General features: G+C 36.6%; 1 protein-coding gene across 5 annotated transcripts in view; it reads left to right on the forward strand.

The window, feature by feature from the left end:
* The window catches only part of LOC106874019 (CDP-diacylglycerol--glycerol-3-phosphate 3-phosphatidyltransferase, mitochondrial), a 288304-nt gene that overhangs the window by 101263 nt on the left and 174467 nt on the right, over window positions 1-12574 (forward strand). For 3 of the 5 annotated variants that reach the window (XM_014921577.3, XM_089353670.1, XM_014921580.3), the window contains exon 2: window positions 4668-4890. In XM_014921577.3, coding sequence (XP_014777063.2) covers window positions 4668-4890 — 223 coding nt within the window. Of the gene's footprint in view, window positions 1-4444; window positions 4891-12574 lie in introns of all 5 variants that reach the window. The other 2 variants (XM_014921579.3, XM_014921578.3) reach the window with 1 other exon arrangement.

Consider the following 12574-nt stretch of genomic DNA (forward strand, 5'->3'; position numbering starts at 1 on the left):
CACACACATAAATATTGCTACCATAATAAACTGGAAGTTGTTGACAACTGAGTGCTGATTGACACCTACATGCATTTCATTACTAATTCTCACCTCACTGGTGGCGTCTTCATCTCTGCACATGGCTTGCACAGTTTTTATAAGACATTTATTTACACCTTAGTGTAGCAACCACCAGACTAGAGAGTGTCTTATCTAGTCAAAAGCCTTCTCCACTTTAACAACTTTAAGGTACAATGACCTGTCCTTAGCTAAGTATCTCTGTAGTTTTCTCAGTAAAAATAAGACAATCAGTGGTACCTCATTCAAACTGATCTCAGGTAAGCTAATTTTCCTTCTAATTAGCTGTGCTACTACTCTTATGCTATTCCCATAACTTGTAGTAGCTCTTTTTTGGAGCATCTCCTCTGCTCTTACAGCAGTTGATACTATTGTGCTGGACACTGAAAATAACACCTCTATGACTAATCAACACATGTCCTGGTCCTTTTACTTTCCCTCTGTTCTATAACGGTCATGTTGCTTTCCCTACCTTCCTGACCTTAATTGCTCTTTTGATTGTAAAGCTGCTGACCTCAATTACTGGTCACTCTGTTGTATCCGTTTGGGATGGGCCCTCTCTCTTCCACACATTCTCCAGATTTGGTAAGATCTTTTGCAGTGGCATCCCCATACCTTTTCCTTCTCATTACATACATATTTTTCTGCAATAATATCTTATTTACACTGATACACTGCTTTGAAATCTGGAAGACCTCATTCTTCTGATTCTTACATTGGTAAAATTTTTACTTTCTTTTTCTCTCATTTCTAAGTATAACTGACATTTAGTTTCTCTTGTGGCCACTCACTATCATTTCTTACTGCCTCTTTGATTTATGTCTTTGTCTATCATAGGTTCCGTTTCAACAATGTATCCCTTCCAACCTGGCTGGAACATTATTCCATCCACATATCTGATCGGTGGCTCTCAGCAGTTTGTTTCTTAGAAATACCTGGTTGTTTGTCTCAGTTGTCCATCTCTTCTTCCTTCTTGCTGCTGCATTCACTTCTACCCCCATTTCTACCATCTGTCACTTCCTTTCATACTCTCATGAACCTATCTACTTACCCTCAGTTCTCTGTCCTTACTCTCTCTTTATCCACATTCTTGTACCTTGGAGGTATGCCTTGACACCATATTTCCACAGTCTTTTCTCCTCTATCCTGTTGGGGGCCATGTCTCTCCTCTACAGCAAAATGTTCATTCTTGTCCTCCTACCATGCTTTAGTCTTTCAACATCTGCCACAAAGCCACCTCCACCATTCTGTGCTCCCATTCTGTTTTTGTCTTGCAAGCTACTTGGTGACCTCACTAGCACTGGTTCCAGAAAATTATCATTCGGTACATACTGTAAAGTGGTTGGCCTGAAATACATATACATACACAGGCATATATGTATTTGCACATATTAAATTATTATCTTGAGAAATTGTTATTTTCTACTTTTGAAATGATGGCTTTGTGCAAATAAAAAGATGATATAACTGGAAGTTAAGAAAAAAACCCAGAAAGCTTATGCCATGGGGACATATTATTGAGAAGGTATGTTGGCAGAGTTGATTGAACTGTTGACAGGCCCTGCCCTCACCAGCATCCACCTATATGGACATTCATAAGAATGCAACACAATGTTCCAATTTAATTTATACAGGTAGATGGCCCTGCTCAGTATGTAGAAAAGGAGTAGGTAGTAACTCTATAAGATGTACCCGGTGCAAGCTATGGACACATAAGAGGTGCAGCAACATCAAAGGCAGGTTAACTAGGAAGTTAGTTTTTGTTTGTGGCAGATGTTCAGGTGCAATAAAGACTGTAAACAAACAGGAAACAACTTCTATCTCATTCCAGGGTGAAAAACTAGAGGTAGTCGATAGCTTCCGCTATCTGGGCGACCAAGTTAGTAGTGGGGGTGGGTGCGCTGAAAGTGTAGCTGCTAGAATAAGAATAGCCTGGGCAAAGTTTAGAGAGCTCTTACCTCTGCTGGCGACAAAGGGACTCTCACTCAGAGTAAAAGGCAGACTGTATGACGCATGTGTACGAACAACCATGCTACATGGCAGTGAAACATGGGCTGTAACTGCTGAGGACATGCGTAAGCTCGCAAGGAATGAAGCTAGTATTCTCCGTTGGATGTGTAATGTCAATGTGAATACCCGTCAGAGTGTAAGTATCTTGAGAGAAAAGCTGAACATTAGAAGCATCAGTTGTGGTGTGCAAGAGAGATGATTGCGCTGGTATGGACATGTGGTGAGAATGGATGAGGATAGCTGCGTGAAAAAGTGCCACACCCTGACGGTTGAGGGAGCCTGTGGAGGAGGTGGGCCCAGGAGGACCTGGGCTGAGGTGGTGGGGCGGGACCTTCGTACATTGAGCCTCACCGGGGCGATGGCTGCTGACCGAGACCTTTGGAGGTGTGCTGTGCGTGAGAAGGCCCGGCAAGCCAAGTAAGATCGTTGCCAGTGCCCCTGGACTGGCTCTTGTGCGGGTGGCACATGAGATGCACCATTTTGAGTGTGGCCATTGCCAGTACCGCCTGACTGGCCTCCGTAGGATTTTCGAGCGAGATCGTTGCCAGTGCCCCTGGACTGGCTTGTGCGGGTGGCACATGAAAGACACCATTCCGAGCGTGGCCGTTGCCAGTATCGCCTGACTGGCCTTCGTGCAGGTGACACGTAAAAGCACCTACTACACTCTCTGAGTGGTTGGCGTTAGGAAGGGCATCCAGCTGTAGAAACTCTGCCAAATTTAGATTGGAGCCTGGTGTGGCCATCCGGTTTCACCAGTCCTCAGTCAAGTCGTCCAGCCCATGCTAGCATGGAGGGCGGACGTTAAACGATGATGATGATGATGTAGATAATATACTTATGCATGCACACATGTACACACACACATGCACACACACACACACACATGCACACACACACACACACACACACACACACACACACACACACACACACACACACTTGTATGTGTATAATATGAACTGATATGAAACTATGCCCACACATACATATACACATGCATATAGACAGCTTCGGCATAGTTTTTGCCTATCTAATTTTACTCACAATGCATTAGTGAACCCAAAGTTACAGTTGAAGAAAATTTTGCCCCAAATGCTGCAGTTTGGACTCAAATTTAGAATCATATGTTTATGAAACAAATTTTTGTATCACACCGCTATTATGTCTGCATGTTTTGAAAATTAATATTTGCTAATTGCTTAGAATCCAGTATTTTGCATATTTCTCAATGCTGAAAATAGTGAAAATCATTCAAATCAAGAAATAGTAAAAATCTTTTCTGATCTTCCTTTCTTTTTCAATTATATAATTTTAATGTAGTCTCAGAAAATATGCACTATTTTACTTTCTCTCTCAGTCATATGGGTTCAACATTGATTTATCTTACTTACTTAAGCCCTTTACTCCATAAGGAGCATACCCCATCAACAATTTTTCTCCACTGTTCTTAACTCTGAGCTGTCTGTTCTGTTTCTTTGATTTTGAATTGTGATTGATGCTTCAGCAACTTTGCTTATTCTTGGTAAGGGTCTTGGTCTTATACAAAGCCATTTTTGCCTCTAGGAAGAGGTGATCCATATTAGGTTTGCGTGGGAAGCCCTACAAGTAGCTAGTTCTCCTTGGGCATAGCTTTCAGGGTCATTGAAGCATATAAGCCAACACACTACAAGAATTGGACCTTGTGGTGGTTTAATTTATCTTGGTTGTACATAATTTTGAAAAGGGAGTGAGGAGTGGGTATAATAAAACCAATTGGATACTGTTTATAACTGGTACTTGTTTCATTGATTCTGGATGAGTGAAAAGCAATGTCAACCTTGGTAGGATTTGAACTCATAATAGATTACAGATTTGTTTAGTGGCACCCATTAATTACATTAATATTATGATATAATGTCTGCAACAGAAAATGAGGCTGAACTTTGTAACAAGAAGTGCTCATGGTTTGCTAATTCATCTAAAAATATAGAAAAGATTTTATCACATCCCTTTATGACATTTTCAAATCTTCTTTGGAAATGGTAAGTTCCCCTGAAAAACTATCCTATCTACAAGGAAGAAAGAAGCAAAACTAATGCTAATGATTTCAGGCCAATTTCTTTGACTTCTTATATTAGTAAGCTCATGGAACAAATTATCAAAGAGAAATTGCTTATGTTCTTAGAGGGAAATTACTTAAGTGATGCTTCTTTATTTGTAAATAATCAATCATGAAAGTCCACAGATTGTTTATTAGTAAATATAGAAAAAAGAAACCCAATAAAACCCCTGTTATTCTTCCTTCCATCATTTACCATTTCTTTTAACCAGATTTTATTCTCCCTTCATTTCCATTTCATTAACCAGATGTTTTTTTCCTTTTTCTCCCCTTAAGATGATGGCTATTTTTGAGAGCAGTTGATCTTATATCGAAGTAATTTAGAATCCTGGAGAAGAAATTGCCCAATTCCATAGAGCATATTTCATGGTCCCTGTTTTGATGTGATAATGGCTCTAGAACTGATAGTTTCTTTGTTCATGGTTGCTGCAGTTATCATCGTTAGTTTGACATTGATCCTGTTGCTATCAGCACTGTTATTGTTGCATTTTAATCGCAGATGTACTCACCACCAAATGTTCAACCTCAGTGAAAAGATACCAGAATATTTGGAGACAAAATGCCAATCCAACCCAAATTCAGCTCCAGGACTTTCTTCACATAGAGAATGTGATCAAACTGATCGCTTCTCTTGGATTGGAAGCAATATACCATGTTTCAAACTATCAGGGAAACAAGTGAATGTACTCACAGAACCAACTCAATTCTTTGAGACCCTAAAAGTAAGTACTATTATATTTTGTTTCTTTTTTCTTCAGGAATTTTTTGTTTCTTTTTTTCTTCAGGAATTTTTTGTTTCTTTTTGTTTCTTTTTTCTTCAGGAATTTTTGGTCATTTTTGTTTTAATTTGCTCTCAGGGGCTCAAAAATACATGAGAAGAGAATGCTTCACACATAAGAACATTTCTCTTAACTAAACACACCCAGCCTTTACTGTTGCAACGGTTGATGATAAGAAGACCATCCAATTGAAAAAAAAAAAAGAAAACAATTAAAACATAAATGGGCAATGTAAAGGATACTGTCTGGACTGATGGCCTTGTTAATTTGAAGTGATTGGAATAGCAGAAAAGAATAGAATTAAATGCATGTCTTTAACATTCTATGATATAAGTTCAGATCCTAGTAGGTCTGTCTCATCCCTTCATCTCTAACTGTATAATCTTCCCCTTCATAGAACACTACAAATGATTAGGCCAGTGCATGTCTCTAATTTTATAGTGCTAAATGGTTGAGAGTTAAATTTTTTCTTGAATAGGACAAGTCTTTTACAGGTAACATTTCTTCAGCTTTACAGTGTTGTTGCTGTTTCCAGTGTGAATGATACTACTTTGTGGTATCTACTTACAGTTAGGTGGACATGACTGTTCAGAATTAAGTGGCTTGGTCATACATGTCTGACAGGGAAGTTTTGTTTATATAATCAACACTTGATTGATGTTTATCTTATTGATTTCTGGGGTTTGAAATGTAAAAATTATCCCATCAGAATTTGAATTCAGAGCATAAAGAGACATAACACAATCAAATACAAAATATTTTGTTTGGCATTCTACAGCTTATACTATCCACCTCTTATACCTTCAATGAAAGTAAGAATAAGTCATTTAATGTAGAGCAGAGAGAATCCTACCAGTAGGGAGCCAAGAATAAAAAGAATCTGTGACAATTATACTTGTTACACTGCCAGTGTAGTGTCAGTTATAATAGGGAGGTGTCTGACAAGCTAAGAGAACAGTTCTATTCTTGATATCATTGAGATACATACCATACTTATGTACTTATCAAATATTCTTATTATTAATAATGTACTATTAACTAGAGCTAACCCATATAACAGAGTTGAGTTTGTGACTTGGTTTTGATACCTAATTGGAAGCATTCCTCTTCATTTCGACTGTGAATGTCTTTGAGAAATGCATGGACGCCACACATTCCCATATCTTATGAATTTGTTGTTTAAAACCCTCTTAATGTCAACTTAGCATTTCATCCTTTCAAGGCCAATAAAATAAGTACTAGTCAAAAACTGGGGTTGATATAATCAACTATTCCCTTCCCCCAGTTTAATTTAATTTGTTTTTAATATATCTCATCTATAGAATATAGGGACAGTTTTTGGAGTAGTATTATTGAAACATGAAATATATGAGTACCCAGCTTTTGAAAGTGTCAATCCATCTTCTCCTACTTTCGTTCATTGACATAAAAATGTCTATGTTGGCCTGTTGAGTCTGTTGCAGGAGTTAATGAAAATAATTCTTACTGTATTTGGCATGTTTCATGCCAGGACTTTGTAGATTTTACATGTTACAGAGATCATGCATCAGTTGTGTGTTTCAAATATATGCCTAGATCTTTGTTAGGATCATTAGAACTAAATTTTGCTTTTAACCTCAATGAAATGAGAGCATTTGGTAATCCTTTTTTGAGTCATTCAAAACTATGCACGTATGCTTGTGTGGCATCAAAAATTTTATTATTTGATGAGACTGGTGAACATTGTAAGTTTCCATTGAAATACTCTTGCAAGGAACTCATGGTAGTCTTTAGCTGTCTGACTTGCGAATCATTCATCTTTAATCTCATTCCATGCAAGGTTGTAGGTGAAAGTTATGAATGAATTAGGCCATCCAAAATATCTAATTTATATTATTATGTGGAGGGTACCCAAAAGAAACTGGTATTTTCCAATATTATTTTATTCACTTAGTTTTACATGTTTACCCTTTTGTCACTTTCAAAGTATTCTCCATTTGAAGCAATGCACTGGTCCAGACACATTTTCCTCTATTTGAAGCAGTGCTGGAACTCTTGTGAAGTGTTGCCATTTAAAGCCTCTGTCATTTTTCTTCACTTCTGAAAATTCTGTAACACCAGTTTTCATCACCAATGATGACCTTTGAAAAAAGGTCCAGATCAACTTCCAAGTTCAGTTCACAACAAGCATTCAGTTATGACTGCTTGTGATCTTCCATGAGCAAGCGAGGCTCAAATTTTGCAGCAACTTTTTTCATTCACAATTCTGTACCCAAAATGCATTGGCAGGAGCTCCTGGACACACCAGTCATATCAACAAGTTTGTCAGTTGTTCAGTGATGGTCTTCCAAGATCCATTCAGGAATTTTCATGATGTTTTTTCATTCATTCGGATAGTTGATGGCTGCCCTGAGTGACGTTGGTCTTCAAGTGACAAGTGACCATTTGTAAAGCATGCAAAACACTCATAAACTTGTGTTTTGCTCATGGCGATGTCCTTGTAAGCTTTTTGAAGTATGATAGCTGTTTCAGTTGTTGTTTTCTCCAGCAGAAAACAGATTTTCACAGAAGCATACTCCAAATTTTCACATGCATATATTGTAGACTCCCTGTGTAACTGGATGATAGGATGCATAACTATTCAAGGCCTCCTCAGTATGTTTCAGATGTATGAATCAATTCTCAGCTCCTTTCAGTGGATTCTAATGTAATTTAAACTTTTGGACCCCTCTTTTGCTAACAAATCAATTGCATATGGCTGAAATATTGACTGCAGTATAATGCTTTAAATTGGTTGATCGTGAAGTATCTTTGTTTATAGACACCAGATGTTTACATCCTTTATCATTTTATAAGGGCATTCTGCAGTTGGCTAAAATTGTGTCTGTCTTTATATGTATATATATATATATATATATATATATATATATATATATATATACCCCTACACACACATATATATATATATGCGTGTAACTCATAATTTAATTGTGCTCTACAGCTGCTTTACTGGAATAAAACCTTTATAATTATATAATTAAAATAATTTGATTAATTAATTTAAAAGTGATGTGTTACCCATATCTCTACGTGAATAGAGTGAAAAAATATGCCTAACATCACTTTTAAATTAATTAATTATGTATTTTAATTACATAATTACTTAAATAATGAGGTTTTACTCCTTTGAAGCAGCTAAAGAGCATAATAAAATTACGAAGTAGATGTGAAATCTACTTTTCTGCTTTTTATTTTAAATATGTTGCTCTCCATGATTATTTTATCTGATTCTGTATATAAATGTTAATTTGTTCCTGGGTTTACTGCATTGTTATAATGTATTGGAGTTTAATGATATATTATCAATTAATTACTGTTGATACTTAATTACTGTTAATATATGTTTTGATGTATATGCATCTTTCAATGCATACCTATATGCTAGCATGCATACATGCTTGCACACATACATATATATGTACAGACTTACATATGTATATCATTTACTTGTGCATTAATTGCACTTGCATATAAGTCGTACCCCAGTTTTTTCAGTTAAAAAGCATATATAAAATAGTGTGATTTGAGCACAAGTAAATAGTGTGTGTGTGAGCGCGCATGTGTGCATATATAATGTGCTTTGGGAGGGTCATTAGGCCAATAATAACGACACACACTGGTTCAATATCACTTCTTGATTGTTATTCCCCACCACCCACTGTTCTCCATGGGTGTATCCCTCTACATCTCCAACACCATCTATTTCTCTATCTCTCTCTCTCTCTCTCTCTCTCTCTCTCACTCTGACTGTCTCTCTATCTTTCTCTCTAGCTCCCGCTCATCTCCCTTCTTCCTTGTTCTACTGGGGTAGTCAAGTTTCTTCTGTATAGTAAGACAACTATCCCCATTCCTCTATCATACTCTAACCTTTTGCCTGGCACACAGTTACTTCCCTCAGTTCCACTTCTTCTCTCAACTAATAGGTCTTTGTCTTTCAAGTTACATGGAGACCCCACTGGTGCCACGTGAAAAGCACCTGTGCCAATGCCATGTAAAAAGCACCCATGTAAAAAGCACCCATGTAAAAAGTGGTTGGCATTAGAAACTATGTCAAAATAGATGACTGGAGCCTGGTGTAGCTCTCTGGCTTGCCAGCTTTGGTCAAACTGTCTAACTTGTGCCAGAATCGAAAATGGACATTAAATGAGGATGATGATGATGATGAGTAAAAAGCTGAACTTAAAAAATGAGAGAACACATCAAATAATAATCATCTTCACAGATATCATCATCATCACATTGCAGGAAGCAGAAAACTACCTTGCCTGTTCTCTAATGCTTGACATTGTATAGGGATCTTTCTCCAGACACTATCCTGCAGTAAATGAATGTTTAAGCAAAACACATACTCTGTGTATGTGCCACTCATATTTCATAATTTAATGTTCTTTCACTATTTTCATATAAGTCATAGACCAGCAATCCATTTTGTTTTGAGGTGATCGGAGTACATGCTATTGATAAACCACAATCATCATCATCATCATAATCTTTAATGTCCATTTTCCATGCTGGCATGGGTTGGACAGTTTAACAGTTGGACAGTTTGGCCAGCTGGGGAACTGTTCAGGCTTCAATTGTCTGTTGTGGTATGGTTCCTATGGCTGGATGCCCTTATTGGTATCTAACATTCTTGATCTCTTTGGGATGAGTTGTCTCACCTGGTCTTTGATATTCAGTGTTCTGTAACACTCAACGTTGTGTAGAGGTTATTCTTGGATGCTACCTCACAACAAATGGATATACAAAACACGTTATGTATGCACAACCAATAATGTTTACACACATGTGTGTGTGCGTGTGTGCGTGTGTGCGTGTGTGCGTGTGTGCGTGTGTGCGTGTGTGCGTGTGTGCATGGTATGTGTGTAAACATTATTGGTTGTGCATACATAACGTATGTGTTTTGTATATCCATCCCTCATCCATTTATATATATATATATATATATATATATATATATATATATATATATATATACATATATATATATATATATATATATGTGTATATATATATATATATATATATATATATATATATATATATATATATTCTCTTACTTGTTTCAGTCATTAGACTGCAGCCATGTTGGGGCACCACCTTCCTTGAGTTTCTACACACAGTTTCCATCTATCACATTCAGTCTTAAGATATTAGCCAGCCTGGGGTTATTGTAGAAGACACTAACCCAATGTGCCATGCAGTGGGACTGAACCCAGAACCACATAGCTGCCAAGCAGATTTCTTAGTTACACACTCATGCCTGCACTTATATTAACAAAAAAAAAATGTTAACGTTAGGTAGACTATTGAGAGTTTATTGTCTTTTCCAGAGACACATTGCAGTGTTGTTACTAATGGAATGTGAGCCACAAACCCTAGCTTGTAGCCTGCTTCCCCATGGAATCAGTCAGCTGTGGTTCTCTTCATCAGATGCAGCTCATATTGTTTAACTTATTCTGTTATTAACTGGAAGGGTGCTATTTTCCAAACACTGAATTCTCCAATGAGAAACAAATCATACTTGTGTCAGATTTAACTCAAGTGTGGGAACTGTCCATTTCTCACTACTTCCATCAAACCCTCATCTATTCCTAGTCACTCTTTCTTTTATTTTTATTTTCTTCTTTCCATAGACCATTGAAGCAAATAGCTATTTAATGAGCTGGAATGTTTTTCAGTTATATTCTAGAAATTCTTGGTAAATTTTTAGTGGGTTGTTGTTGGAGATGAGGTTGTAACACCTAAAATTAGACATATATGCTATACATGCTATATATATATATATATATATATACACACACACATACACACTCATAAATTTAATCTTTGCTTTTCTTTTTCATTCCTTTGCTGCATCCTATCTGTTTTTCTTTTTCTCCTCCTCTTCCTATCTTGTCTTCCTCTCGTTCTCTGTCTTTCGTTTTTGGTTCACTCTTCCTCATTCTTTCTCTGTAAGATTGAATATATATCTCCCTATTTCACTGACTCCTCTCCCTCTCTTTTATTGTTGCTTATTTCCTTTTCTTATATATAACCTATTTCACTTTAAGGTCACAGTTGGCTATTAAGGGGATAGGGTTGCAGTGACCTTTCAAGAGTACTCAGTCTTTTTTGGGGTGTTTTTGGGACTATACTTATTACCTGGTTAACACTGTACCTTTCATAGTGATTGTTGATGGTAAACATAGTCTTTCTAAATTTCAGAAAGAATAATACTTTTTAACTGCTTTCAGTTATGTTTTATTTCTATTTAAAAAAAAGTTTTTATCAAAAAGTAAATGGAGTTTTTCTTTGATGTCCTTCATATGTCTCTTCCAGACAATCTCAATTGTTTCTTTTGTGCTGCATTACAAAAGCAGATGTCATGTGTATGTGTGTATTTGTGAGTGTGTGTGTATGTGTGTGTGTGTGTGTATGTGTGTGTGTGTGTGTAGTGCATGTGTGTGTAGTTTATGTAATTTCCTCAGCTTTCATTTTTTAAATGTTTCAGGACATTAAAGGTTGGTGCAAAGAAACTTTAGCATTTTGGGACATTTTACATTTCTCAAATAAGAAAACAAACAAACAAATAAACAATTTGAATAGATTCTTTTCTTTTTGTTTCTAGGAAACACCCACTCTCAGAATTCAAACTTCTATTCTCCATCCTGTACACTGTGTTGTTGGGCAAGTTATGCTACTTTACTTACCTCACTTAACTAGACCAACAGACTGGCCAATGGGTTTTTGGTTAGCATTAAGAAGGGCAGTTGAAGTCCAAAAATAGTAAAGTACCAGACCAAATACCTGGCAGTATTTAGTCTTATTTCCATTGCATTTCATGTAGAGGTTGACCTTGTCTTTCTTGGATTGATATAATAAATGCCAAATATGTACTAGTGTTGATGTGAAGTGACTGTATCACTCCTAAAGGCAGTGAATTAGCAGTGTCAGTAGAGTGTTAAATTAAATGCCTTGTGGAAATTTGTTCAGGGTGTCTGTACTCTAAGTTCAAATCTCACTAAGGTCAGATTTATTTTTTATCCTTTCTGAGTTGATAAATAAAGTACCAGACCAGAGCAGTGTATTTGCAGGATTGTTAGAATATTAGACAGGATTCCTTTCAGCATCCCTTTTGGTTGTTCACACTCTGAGTTCAAAGTCACTTCTAGACCACCATTAGAGTGAAATAGTCTCTTCTGGGTGTACTAATAAAACCAAAATAGTCACCAAGTTCTGAATTTCCATCTTCATTCAATAGGAACAATCTAATAACAGAAAGTCTGCCAAAGATTGAATACATATTCTTTGATACTGTGAAATGATCCATCAGGAGACTCCATCTTCTTTATCATGCTTCAATGATATAAAAGAAATGTACTTACGTTCTTATTCTTATTTAAATTATAGTGAGGATTTAGAATATGTAAACTTATTTCAGTTCTTCTGGTCAAAAGCACGAATATGTAAATTAGTCTACCCACTAATGTGTTGTCCTAATTCCTAATTGATATTGTTGTGCATAAGGAGATATTTTATACTGATGATAATAGTTTTTGATGTTGTGGTAGTGGTGGTGCTGATAATGTCAATTTATGGCTTGGGG

Source organism: Octopus bimaculoides, chromosome 1 (genome assembly GCF_046866305.1).
Source record: "Octopus bimaculoides isolate indiv1 chromosome 1, ASM4686630v1, whole genome shotgun sequence".
In the NCBI taxonomy this organism is placed as follows: domain Eukaryota; kingdom Metazoa; phylum Mollusca; class Cephalopoda; order Octopoda; family Octopodidae; genus Octopus; species Octopus bimaculoides.